Source organism: Poromitra crassiceps (assembly GCF_964638095.1).
Source record: "Poromitra crassiceps genome assembly, chromosome: 5".
Classification (NCBI taxonomy): Eukaryota; Metazoa; Chordata; class Actinopteri; order Beryciformes; family Melamphaidae; genus Poromitra; species Poromitra crassiceps.
The window spans coordinates 25,701,977-25,716,063 of NC_139642.1; the positions used below are offsets into that span (position 1 = coordinate 25,701,977).

The following is a 14,087-nucleotide window of genomic DNA, read 5'->3' on the forward strand; positions in this document are numbered from 1 at the left end:
ATCCAACAAGCAAGCATCAAGCTGCCTGGAGTCAGTAGACCAGGACCGGAAGTTAGATTATTAGACCTTCACACCTTCAAAGTAAAAGCGACATTTGTCACTTTGGGAGGAGAACACAGTAGCCTACATTCTAAGATAGATATAATAACTCATAAATAAAAGTTTGGAAACTTATGTTTGGTTGATATCTCTGCTGTTACTGTATCCTGAGCATTGTTTGTATCTTATCTTATCTTATCTTATCTTATCTTATTGGATACTGTTAATTTCCCTTTGCAATGCTGTCTCATTTGTATTATGGTTCTTCCACCTGTTACTGAGGCTCCTGACTGTGTTCGATCAATAAAGTGTAAAATTGCCAATATGTCTTGTTTGTTCCTTGTTACTCATCGAGAGTTCAACCCGCCTCCAATCCCTCAAACAACTCAAAACAATAGAGTCAACAGGAGGATACACTGTTTCACATTGGCAGGGAAATTTGGCAGATTTGACTTTGGCTCTCTAGCCACATAATCAGCTGTGCTGCTCACCCCACTAATGCAGAATCCTTATAAATGAGACCGTGTTGTAAACGGAAATGTCCATGCTTTCCAATAAGACAAGATACAATGCTGAGGATACCGTAACAGCAGAGATATGATCAACCAAATAGGCCACAGTAAATAAAAGTAAAGCAAAGCCAATAAATGCAAATAAATATTTAAAATAAAGGTTTTCATTAGGCTTGATATTGACATGAGCGGGCCTACCAGAGACGATTGTGGGAATTTGGTGAACATGTTCAGCTAAGGTGTGAAGATTTGTAGTTGAGGTTTAGACTTTCACAGCTTTTGCTTCATTTTTTTTTAAATCATTCGGTACAACTTGATAAACAGGCACACTTTATATTAAATAGCTTAGAGAATTGTTTCACTCTCTCACCCCTGACCTAGCCATGACACACAGTTTTATTTTAGAGTGTGTGTCACGGCTAACGACCATATGACTTGCCTGCCTGACCTCAACAGCACCATGGCAATGGCATCATGGTAACTTATTGTTGTACATAAAAACGTGTCAATATCGTTTTTAGAACTTAGATTAAACGTGGAGTGAAAATGTAACAAAAACAAAAACTGAAAATGTCAAATATAATATTCTTCCAAAAATATATTTTGGAGGATTTGGACCGGAAGTCCTCTTCCTGTGTATTGCGGCACGCTTGAGACTGGCAAACCAAGCCAACGGGACTTTATGGGATGGGAAGAGAGAAGTGTATCCCGTCTTTTTACTCGTCTTGACAGCTTACTGCTGAGTAGCAGACACGGCCAGGGACTTGGAGAACTAATGTAGGGCAACGCAGACAGCAAACTACCGACACAGTGAAGTGCTGCGGCAGGGGGCCAAGAAAAATGGGAGCGGTGAAGTGAACTCGTCTAAAAAGCGGACTGTCCAGGCGGCTGCAGCAGGGTCTCTACTTGGTGGTCGAGGTAAGTCGGGACATTGTACGATTCCGAAATAAGTGAGAAAACACAAGTAACGTTAGGCTAGCCTTTAGTTCACTCCCTTTCTGTTTAAAAGCCCGTGAAACCTTCGACCAAAACCACTAAGTTAGTTTCGGACACCGCAGCGCACAAACCCAGCAGCGGCAGACCTCTGGTCAGATCAGATTTCACTTTGCTTCGCTTTCGGACAAACCGTGGTTGTTGTTTTCTTTGACGCCCCGAGTAAATGCCCGGGCTCTAGTGTGTGTTTACAAAGAGTTCATTGGGTTAAGTACAACTCGTAGAGAGTGTTGTTAACATGTAACTATTGTGAATGGTGCGTGCAGAAGAAAGTGACATGTGGAGTTGTGATTGACAGAAAGGGGCGGGGGGATGGACCCACGCAAAGTTGATTTACAAGTTCCCATTTGGCACACGCGTTTATGCCAAAGCGACATCATGTTACACACGAGATTTTAATACAACACAACAGCAAGGTTCTAGTCAGGAGAGGAGAGAACAACGAGGGTTAAGTGCCTTAGGCTTAAAGCTATACGTTCTGGTCCAACAGGCTGATATACACCGGGTAGGTGCTATACGAGGCAATGCATAGAGTGCATAGAAGCAGATGTAATGGAAATAACAGTTCAAAGAGTTTAAACATATATATTTCCCCCACCAAAAAGGGTGCAGTGGAAGAGACTGCTCTGCACCGATTGCCACGGCTGCAAGAAATTTGATCTGCGGAGGCACCGATGTGTCTTTGCCCGCCTCTAACTTCTCAGGCCATAGCAGCAGGGGTCCTGCTGGGGCTCACTTCAGGGAGGCCTGCTTTGTCAGAGGGGGTCCAACATCAGGGGGTAGGTGGGGGAAAGTGCACAGGGAGCACAATCTGGGCACATTGGTCCACTATACAGAGAGAAAGAATGGTTCTGAACGTTTTTTTTGGTTAGGGTATGGGTTCTATACCGGAACCATAATGACCCAAAACAACCTCTGATAACCAAGTAAAGGGCCCTTTCCTTTCCTCCTCCACCAATATGTATAATGATGATATCAATTTGAGCATAACTGAATTTCAATTAATACTCCTTTTGCCCTTATCTAGCTTATCTACTAAGCTAGACAGCCTAGACTTACAGTATGTTAGTTAAAGCAACTACGAGCAACATTTTCACTTGTTATGAAACAGTCTAACTGTCTTATCAGTTCTTATCAGCATTCCTCTTGGTTTGTCTTTGTTGGTCGCTAAACTTCCTTTTTTTCTTTGCGCCGGCCACGTAATCATGATCTGCCAGTTCGGCCATAACCACAAAATTACAAAATGATTTCCAAACAAACTGTTGTATATATTACATAACGAGAGATGTTCGTGAGAGTAGAACGCCCCTGGAAGTAGCGAGGAAAGCCGTTCTTCTTGTTTAGGGTCTGTTGCTAGGCAGAGCGAAACGGTTTACGGCAGCTGCCGTAAACCGTTTCGTTTCACTCCCGGAGCGAGACTATAAACAACAAGAGAGCACTCGCCGATTCACTCGGCTTTGGTCTCACCTGCTGTTATAGGTAAGATGTGAGGCATCACTATTACATTTAGACCGTTTCATAACAAGCAAAAATGTTGCTCGTAGGTGCTTTAAAACTGAAGTAGCTGTAACATGATTATCAGTTAACGGCGCAAACACACCAGCGGTGCAGCGCATAAGTTCAGCTCGAGCAGGAGCATGGCCATTCACAACAGAAGCCTTCTGTTTTGTTCCGCCGCGCCGGTCACAACTTGTACTGACTTCCTGCCTGGCTGCGCACAATCGCCCGCGGCTCGGGCAAAAAATAGACCAGACGCAGAAACTATCGCTACAGGCCGCGAGCCGCCCGCGCTGCGGCCTGTGTGACAGTACGGCCACACTGCAGCGACCTTTTTCGCGTGTAGACGCCTGCTGTCGCCTGCTGGTCGCTTGGTGCCGCAGCTTGATTGGCTGTCTACCTGTGTTTCCGCCTTTCAATTGGTCGATTTCAAATGTAGCCCTCCTCTCGTCGCCGCCGCTCATCGCCTTGCAAAGCATGCTGGGATACCTGCGACCTATATCAATACAAAATGAATGGGCAGCAGCGACAGCAGGCGAAAAAGGTGGCTGCAGTGCGGCCGCACCGTGACCGTGATCTGTTAACAAGGAATCTGTGCATCGTTATCTTCATGGCCATTGAGTTGACCACTCGTCCAGCAAGTCCTTGATCAGTATTTTCTCTTATCTTCACTATTTTTGATGACTTCAGTCTATCTCATCAAATCGTCTCCTCCTTGATTGTAGGTTTATTTGCTGACTGTAACTATTTCTCATCGGCGCCTAATTGTTTTAAACACTTAAAGTAGCATCAATTGAATTTAAACTGCCAGACTCCCCTCAGTGTCACGCATTAATGTGGCTTAAAAGGATTAGTGTGGCTTCCCCCTTCAAGTTAAATTGTTTTCAGCCTTCAACGTGCAGATTGAATTGGGACAGTGTGTCGTTTCAATGACACGGTGAAGAAGACCTCTCGGAGGCGTGGTGGATAATGAGTGGATTTCATTATGAAGGTCACATCAGGGTCAGTGTAGATGCTGCCTACATACAGTCGATGTGAAGATTGTGCCCAAAAGATTCAATATGAGCACTAAACGGATCAGATAGTACATTCACCTCGTATACCTTCTCTACGCTATGCGCTAAAATTAGCTTCAAGTTCCTCCTTTTCATGCAGCTAGATGAAGAGGAGCTTCTTATTTGACTTGAAACAGTTGAGGTTGATTATGGTCTGTTGAATTGATTAACACGCATGTAGGAAGGTGTTGTATCAGGTGTAGGGCCTAAACCAATAGATATCATCAGTGCACTTATCAGCCAATATTGGCTTCAGACAGATATACATTTTACACTGATAACACACTAATAGGATTAGCACAAAAAGTGATTTTGCCTACAAAAGACTAAGATTATGTTGTTTTTAGATCATTTCCTTCTTTTAAAGCAGTGGTTCTCAAAAAAAACCTTTTTGGCTTCAGTACCCCCCTCTCCCTGATTTCTGGTTGAAGAATATAACATTACAAAATAAGAAATGGAGTGAAAGAGTTGCAATTAGTGCCTCCTCCTGAGCAGATTTATTTTAACGTTTCATTTACTTTCATGATTTATTCTTACATTTTTCTTACACTTTTCTTACACCCTTTCTCTCAAGTACCCCCTGTAGTACCTCCCCGTACCCCTAGGGGTATGCATGCGTACCACAGTTTTGGAACCACCGTTTTCAAGGGTCAAGTCTACAGTAATCTGTGAAAGGTATACGGTTGAGTAAAAATGATGTTGTTAAACGATTTGGCAGATACATCAGGCGCTGCACGGTGTTAATTTTCCAGCTCACTTATTGCTATTGGCCCCAAAAATCAGTAATGGTCGATCGGCCCCCTAGAGGACGGCAAAGGTTGTGTTGAAGTGGTGCGGTGGGCTGCATTCCCAGTATGAAGGTGTCAAAAAGGCTCCTGAAAGTGAGATGCTATTGGGCGTGATTTCACAGGCCGCTGCCAATTGTCCACTACGGGCTTCGCAGCTCTAAGTGCCGTTGGCTTTTGGGGTAATTACAGTAGTTAGAATGTGTCTGATTGGAAGCCGGCGCTAACGACAGTTTGCCGTTAACTGAGATTTATTGGTGAAAGGTTGAGAGGAACACCTGGTGTGGAAAGTTCACGCTCCCCCAGTAAAGCAACAGATGGAGGAGATGGTTGCAGGCCGGGATGGAGGGATGTGGGAGAGAGGAGACGGGGGTGCTGACTCGGCCACAGCAGTCAGTGCGGTAGATATATAAACCTAATGACCACTTGGCTTTTACCGCTCCTTTCCCACGTTTAGTCTTTGTAAACGTTGAGTCTTTGTAAACGTTGAGTCTTTGTAATGTGGCTTCTTAACAAGCCAGGTCGCCTTGAGGCCTGCGGTCTGTGTGTGTGAGGTGAGACAGCCTTGTAACTGGAATGAGAGGATAATCATCTGCCCAAGGACCCTTCCTTGGGCAGATGTGTGTGTGCACTGCACACACACAGTAGCAACACGTTTTGTTCAGTAGCTGAAGAGATGTGTTGACTTAATTTGTCTCAAAAACAAGTAAAGCCGGTTCTTGTTTGGTCAAAAACTGCAGTTGGGGTACAGTTGGGGTACTTGGGCAGTCAAAGTACACACACGCACACACACACACACACATGCGCACACATGCGCACACACGCACACAAAAACACACACACACACACACACGCACACGCACACGCACACACACACACACACGCACACACACACAATCTGCACGCATGCACGCACGCGTGCACACACACACACACACACACACACACACACACACACACACACACACACACACACACACACACAATCTGCACGCACTTTTTGATGCTATGAAGCATGTCTATTACGTTGAAATGTATTCAGAGCAACGGTAGACTTAACTTAACAGAATTCCTAGACAGACAATATTACAAGCAACCAGTAGTAAGCAGTGCAAGGGTCAAAGCACAAGAAGACCTGCACACAAATGAACAGCTCTCTAAGTAGACTTTGAGCCGTAGTACCGGTAATCAGTCTGCATGCTGCTGACCCACAAGTACAATGCAACTATGCAACCTGGTCCTGTTACATAAGCTAACACCTTAGCTCCACTCAGATATACTGCACCCTACCAGATTAATGCTGTCATCTGAGAGTTGAGTGAGTGCATCTAGAGTAGACCGTGTGCCTTTAACAAAGCTTGATGTCAAAATGTCTGTGGTCATTAACAGAGAAGAGTCCTGCACTGCTATTTCCCCTCTTTCTACTAGAATCGGTTATTATAGCAATATGCACTTGTTTATTTGGTTTGTGGAAGGTATGTCACCCCTCCACTCACTGTAGTTTAGCTGACATAGTGACTGGTGGGATTTTCAGTTTCTGATGCACAGATTAACATAGATTATTGACGTGAGTTTTACATGCATGGGTAGGCGAATGTTTGAAAAAACTCTGGATTGTATCTTTAATATTTGCTGTGTCGGGAGTCGGGACAGAGCGGCTTGACTCTGACCACTTGTTGCACAACTCCAACCTCTGTCCAACTTTCTTGTGTAGTCATGTGTCAGTGTGTGTGTGTGTGTGTGTGTGTGTGTGTGTGTGTGCGTTCTTCTGTGCTGCTATGATGCTTAACTGATCTAATTGGAGATTAGATCATTTACCTCCTTTGATGGATACTGGCTGAGCTCTGTTCAGCTGTCATTTACAGATGCTTAGACGGATCTGGCAACAACTAAACAGAGGTATGATTATAGCCTTATGCCATGTTCTTCTATGGGTTTGATGTAGAGATGTTTTTGGGATAGATTTGACATTAGAATATTATTCACTCACTTATTTTGTGAATCTGATTCTCTTTGAAATGATTGACACATTGAGCACATAGGTCTGTGGTGTGTCTATCCAAATGCATTTATTTTGAATGTGTGGGCCTTTTCTAAGAATTGCCATTGTATTTTATCCTTTTTGAGGCTTCCTTTTGCTGTTATTTAAGATGTAGTGTGTCTAGTCTACTACGGCAGCTACACCAGACAGAGGACAGTATATTTTTCATAACTGAAAGTGGTTGCTGAGTGTTTTTTTTGTGTTTTTTTTGGAATGTGCTTAAACTCCAAAGGTCTCAATACTTTATCTCGTTGTGCTCAATTCATGAATACATAAGAGGTATTTTAGGGGCCTTGTTGAGGTACATGCACTCTGTTTTCTCTCTTATAAAAGCATGCCTGCTCGTTGTCATAATGTGTAAAGTAAGAAAGTGCAAATGAACTCTTTGATCAAGGAAATCAGGTCACACCCGCTGGGAAGCTACGGAGGAGGCAAATTAGGGCTGCTTAAGTCACATGAAGAATGCAAGAAGTGTGTTTTTTCCAGAAGAGTAAAAAACAAAGAGCTCCGAGGTGGCATTCCAATTTCTAACATGACAAACGAGGTGTTATGATCTGAAGGAGTTTGGATGAAGGTCAGAGATTTGTGTGGGAATGTTAAAAAGGTGATTGAGGTAGTGATTAGTGAGGTAATGATTGGTAGCTTGGATGATTTGAGCTTTACTGGACATGACTGGCTATCATGTGGTGAATGAGTCCATAGTTGAAATAATAATAATAATAAATTATATATATATATATATGTGTGTGTATAATATGTATACACACACACACACACACACACACACACACACACACACACACACACACACACACACACACACACACACATTTTGTTTATTTACCATCTTTCTTTACCACATCTCATTGGCTTTGAATCATTGGCTGTCAGAGGGCCAAACTTTTGACCGTTTGGATTCAGTTTGTTTAACCTGCTCCCTCACACACACACACACACACACACACACACACACACACACACACACACACACACACACACACACACACACACACACACACACACACACACACACACACACACACACACACACACATACACACACACACACACACTCACACACACACAGTCAACTTTATGAGGATCTTATCAATGCTGCTGCTGTCTACTTTCATTCAACACGGCACGGGTAGCAGTTACATTTTATGACGGTAATAATTGACTTATTGGTTTGTTTGTGAGAGTTTCGCACGATACATCCATCCATCATATAAGAACCAGCAAGCAACACAGTGTTATGAAACATAAAATCAAAAGGATCATTTTGTCCCCACTTTGCATGCTTTGTTTTTGCTCAGATTCAAATGTTTTATGGTCACTCATGACTCATGATTCAGTAGCTGGCTGGTTGGATTGGTTCCAGGCTTAAAACTCTTTATATAATGATTTTTCTAAACAGCTATGGAGAAAATGAACGGGGAATTCTCTTAACGGAATCGGAACTGCGCCAAAGTGTCACTGTTGTTGAGCTCTATAGGCCCTATGAAAGCGAGACGTTTTGGAAACATATTCAAAAAGTATTCACTCAAACTGTATTAGGCTCATCTGTATTTATGTATTCTACTCCCTCTTCAGGGAACACTGCAAGGTGAATTTTTGATTTGATACATTGTTTTTTTGTTCTGTAGCTAACCTCTATCTTTCTTTGCATTATTCATACTTTGTTGTATCCGTCTGCTACGTTTGTGTTTGTCTTGATGCTGCTGCTTTCTCAATGAGCTCTCCATTGAACAAGAGATTCTTCTTGGGCAAATAAAGGTTAAATAAAGAATCAAATTGTTGTGTCCCCATGCAGCCAGAGCAGCACGATGACGCTCCCGGTGTGGCTTGGCCTGTCTCTGCTGGTGGCCGTGGGCTCCAGCGCTGTGAAGAACTGCCACCCGGGCTGCCGCTGCGAGGTGGAGAGCTTCGGCCTGTTCCACAGCTTCAGCCTGACCCGGGTGGACTGCCGAGGCCTGGGCACCGGAGTGGCCGTGCCCATCCCCATCCCGCTGGACACCGCCCACCTGGACCTGTCCTCCAACACCATGGGCCCGCTCACTGACACCATGCTCGCCGGCCCGGGCTACACCACCCTGGTCAGCCTGGACCTCAGTAGCAACCATATTACCAAGGTCAGTACCTGGAGGAACTCGCATAGATCTCTTGACTTAATGCAGCCATGTTACCAAGGTCAGTCAGTACCTGGAGGAACCCAGTAGCCTTATGTTGTTATTTAGCCTTTCTGATGCTATTGCATGGTTAAATCAGATTATTTTATTTTATGGGGGAAAACATTTTGGTATCCTCAGTGGAAGTGGTCCCTGGGACACACACACACACACACACACACACACACACACACACACACACACACACACACACACGCACACACACACACCTGCCAACAGGCTGTGAAAAAGAGGACCCCTTTGAAAATGTGTTTCCCCTCGCCAAAATTTATCCTAAATTTGGAGTGCTGTTTAGCCACCTTGCTGACAAGCTAGCATGACATGGTTGGTACCTATCGATGCCTTAGGTCTTCTAGTTTCATATGCTACGAGAAACTTCACTTTGGCTTTAAAACTGAGCCCGCTACAGCCTCTGAAACAAATTTTTCAAAATTGTGACATTTCACGAATATCGCAATATTTCTGAAAATTGTCCCAAGCCTACTCCTGAGGGTCAATGTATTATGTAAAAACTGTTTGTTAAAAAAACAAAAACAAAAAAAACAAACAAAAAATCTCTGGCTGACCACCAGCTGGAGCACAACGCACCACAGTTTGGGAACCAGTGGTCTAGCCATTTAAGCTCCTGCTTCCGTTCACTTCTAATTTTTCTTTGGCGTTTTGTTTTTTCAGTCCTTTTGTGTTTCTGCTTCTGTAATCGCAGCAGCAATTTCAGTAGTTAGACGAGTAAACCCATGGCGTTACTTCAGTAGTCCTGACACATCGATAGCTACTAGCTAGCCGGTGACGAATACGGTACTCGTACAGAAACGTTACCGTACTGTTCGCTGGTTTTGTAGCATTTCGAAGGAAAAGGAGCAAAGGATTTGGGGTGTTTGTAGAACTGTAGGAATTGGGATGTTTGTGTAACGTTAACGTTGCGTTGGTGAAGGCTCGTACTGTGGTGGCCACGGCGGGCCAACACGGGATATTTTGGTGGCCAAAGAGTAACTTTTTGTGGCCTCGGGCCATGATGACTAATGTCCAACCCTGGTTCGTTTTGGGCCGGTGCCGATATTTCATTTTAAAGCCTTTATCGGCCAATACCGAGGACATGCCGATATCCTCATGCATCCCTAGAGAAAAGACAGTTATCGTCACAGACTTGAAGCTCCCTTGAAAATTTATTGAAAAGTACAATGGGATACTAAGAGTCTGCTGTGATGACCTCTTCCCTCTCTTCTTTTTCCTCTTCTTACTCAATCGTCCTTTCCTAACCCTTTTGACTGCGTCTTCTCGTTCTTTTCCTCTCAATACAATCTTCTTTGATCCCTCATCCATCTCCTCCATGCCTCTTGATTTCCAGATAAGCCCCAATGCCTTGTCCAAGCTCCGTTACCTGGAGACTCTGGATCTGAGTCACAACTCCCTGGTCAGCCTCTCCCCCGGGTGCTTCTCCGGCGTCCCTCTGGTTGACGTCGACCTCAGCTCCAACGACTTCCAGGAGTTCGACATGGACGTGTTCGCCACTAAAGTCAACGGCGCCTCCGTCATCGTGGATCTGTCTCACAACAAACTCGTGTCCATCTCCAGGAGCTTGCACGAAGGAGAGCTACACATCCAGAGCTTGAGTCTGACGGCAAACCGACTGACGAGCGTGCCGCGGCTGGCAGGAGTTCCGCTGAGGTACCTAGGCCTGGACGATAACCCCATCGCCCGCATCGAAGAGGGAGCCTTCGCCTACCTAAAAGACCTGGTTCACTTATCACTCAGCGGCCTTCAGAAGCTTCGAGAAATCCAGCCTCACAGCTTCAAGGGCCTGCAGAGCCTCCAGGTTCTGGATCTGTCCAACAACCCCAAACTGAAAACACTGAGCCCGGCCATGTTCAGCGGACTGGGCTCCCTGCAGGAGCTGAATCTGTCCGGCTCCGGGGTCACGACCCTGCCAAGTAACATGCTGAGCCACCTGCCCAGTATTAAGAGTATTACACTGGGACAGAGCGTCCAGTGCTGGAGGACCCAGAAGCAGGGACAGTTCCATAGGCAGCTGGGGCAGGTCCAACACCACGAGGTGCTGAGCTGTAACGTGGAGGGCATCGTGTTCTGATGGATCACTCTGTATGTACACTTCTGACACCAGAACTGTGCCTTCTGTGCACCTTAATATGCAACACACTTTGGCTATTCCTGTCAATCAGTTATTTCACTTATATGTTCGCTGGTCCAGGTTTTGGGTTAAGTATGTCTTAATGCTTTAATAAAGCCATCATGAACATAGATGCTGGACCTTTCAGAAACACGACTAGAGTATTTTAAAAAGCAATCTCAAATTTTTGGCTTGGCTTGGTAAACTGTACATGTACTTGTATTCGACATAACCACCACTGGGTCATTTGTTTTGCATCTTTACATATCTTTTGAAATGCTTATGGACCAATCATGAATCCAAAATGTATCACGTTCATTTTGATTGGGACCATATTAAGTGATGGAGCTGTTTGTAATTTGCACTTATTTCAGTTACACGGGGGATTTTTTTTTTAATAATCCACTCACACATGGCCAAACTGTCATTGTAAGGGCCGGTACACATGCGGCGTCTTTTCTGTACGCTCAAATCCATTCATGTCAGTGGGGGTGCGCGCGCGCCGCGGCAGACGTGTGCGAACACGAGGTCGATGCGGTCGCGACATGCACGCGCTCCTCTTTTTCTGACCGCAACCATAAATAATAATAATAATAATAGATCAAAACATCTCAACTTTTTAGGAATGCTGCAAGCATGTTCCAGCCGAGTTGTTTTTTTTGTGGTTGCTTGGCAACGCCAGGTGGCCCCGTAGCACAACCGTCCACTTGATAGACATTGTGTGTTCACTGTTCACTCAGCGTGCCTCGCGTCTCCCAACCATTTTAGAGCATTGAATCGGCCCTAACACAACACCTACTATATACATTGCTTTTGATAACCGTACTGATGAGTATCTATGCTACCTTTTGACCACTAAGGTTTTCCTTTTCACTTTGAATGTGGTGCCGGGCTGAACAGATTTACATGAAGAATACGCATACGTGAGCATGTTGTACATCAATCCCTGACAATGTATTGAAATATGTACAATCCAAGGATGATTCATTTACACACCGTCTGGTTGTCAAACCTTAAAACTGGCTTCTGGTACTCTAATTAAACCTAACTGAGGATAAAAATGATTTTGATTACCTCCGACAACGGAGTTGGCCAGGAGGAGGTCATGTTTTCGCCCCTGTTTGTCCGCAGGATATCTCAAAGTGATGAGAGGATTTGCACGAAACTTTGTAGAAAAGTAGGTCATGGACCAACTTAGAACTGATTCACTTTCCATGCCCACTGGCCAAAAGGGGGCGTGGCAATGGCCATGGCCAATCACGAAAACGCGCCTAACTTCCAAATGGATTAACACCCAAGCCCCCAAGAACAGCTCTGGGCTGTGAAACAAGTTGAACGTGGTGTGGCCAAGCTCGGTATTGCAAGTCACATAATGCCAGAAACTGTTTTTCCCATCCACTTACATGGGGAAAGAAGCAGCTGTGAAAAAAAAAAAAAAATCTGGGCATCACTCAAAGTCAAAAACGACTCTTTTGATCATCAAGTTTTACTTTATGAGCCAATTTTTTTTTCTGAAGCCACCAAGAGGTGTTTTCTGCAGCTCCCTCTGTCTCTATAGCTCTGGGCCATGGGGTGCTCGTGAACGCAAGCAGACATGCGCATAACGGAAGAAAAACCAGGAAGAAAACCCCCTTCAAAATGCTTCGTGCACCAATGAGAAGCTTATGTTCAAATGAATGTGTGGGCGTTTAATCTGTAATATCAATGGAAATACCATTCCATCACTTGACTTGGCTTTATACCAGCCCAAAGCTGTCCAGGCTGTTTGGATAGTCTATATAAATTGTGACAATCAGGTTGGTCCGCCTGTCTGTCACTACCACCACCTTATAAATTGGGTTCATGCTGCCTTAAAAGGATCTCACTGCAGTATGGTTTGTTTCAACCATGTTACATAATAGGAGTAAATGTTTTCCAAGAATATTTTTTTTTGTATGTCATCAAATCAAAAATCAATCTCCAGTTGTGCAAGACAGTGTTTCAGAACACAACATTGGACCTATGAAGTGTCACAAACCTTATTAGTAGTCTAATATGAAGTTACATTCAGCAACATGTGTTCATGTTGAAACAGCCATCTGCACTGTGTGTGTGTGTGTGTGTGTGTGTGTCATGTGTATGTAAAGCTGCCTTGGCATTCCTGTGGCATTACTGTGGACCTAAGAAGACGATTAGCCTCAAGACTGCAGATGAGTTGTTGAATGTCATGTCGTGTTTGAATCTGTAGAAGAGGGTTGGGGGGCCAATTCACTTTCAACTCAAATGAGTTCAAAATGAAAAGTGAAATTTAATTCCAGGCAAGAAGCTTGCTTGAATTGGTTGAATTGGAAGTCAACTGTCACCAACCCTGGTATAGAGGTTTATATTTATGTAACTATACTGTACATAACTTTATATATGAATCATTATGTAATAAATTGACTATTCTATTGACTCTTTGTGGTCTGTGCTTTGTATGTTGTGTTTCTCACGTAGGCTATGACACATGTCTTGGCAACAATCGTTAGGTGTGCCAGCAAAGTTCCCATTTGGAACTATAGGAAAAGATGCGAGGGGCCAATTTTGTTGCTGTATTTCACAATTTGACAGAAATCCTGGATTCTCAGCGCAGATTGTGATGTGTATACACAGTACTGAGTTGACTCATCACAGGGTGTGTCTCTCTTTACAGTACGAGAGGAAAAGCTTAGATCTTAGTGGTTTACCCTCTCAGCAGTTTATTTAGTTTTACAATGCGGTGACACGTCACATAGAAGCTTCTTGCTTTATATACTTGACAGTTTCTACAGATACACACGCTTGTGGTCTTGAGTGGTGCTTTAAAACACAAGTGGTCAGAGACACAGCAGGA

General features: G+C 44.1%; 1 protein-coding gene across 1 annotated transcript; it reads left to right on the forward strand.

The window, feature by feature from the left end:
* The first annotated feature begins 1,259 nt into the window (after positions 1–1,259).
* Positions 1,260–13,670, forward strand: tsku (tsukushi small leucine rich proteoglycan homolog). Its single transcript, XM_083637309.1, has 3 exons — positions 1,260–1,469; positions 8,736–9,054; positions 10,457–13,670. The coding sequence occupies exons 2-3, from the start codon at positions 8,749–8,751 to the stop codon at positions 11,195–11,197; spliced, it is 1,047 nt and encodes a 348-aa protein (XP_083493435.1). The 5' UTR covers positions 1,260–1,469; positions 8,736–8,748; the 3' UTR covers positions 11,198–13,670.
* Positions 13,671–14,087: the final 417 nt, after the last annotated feature.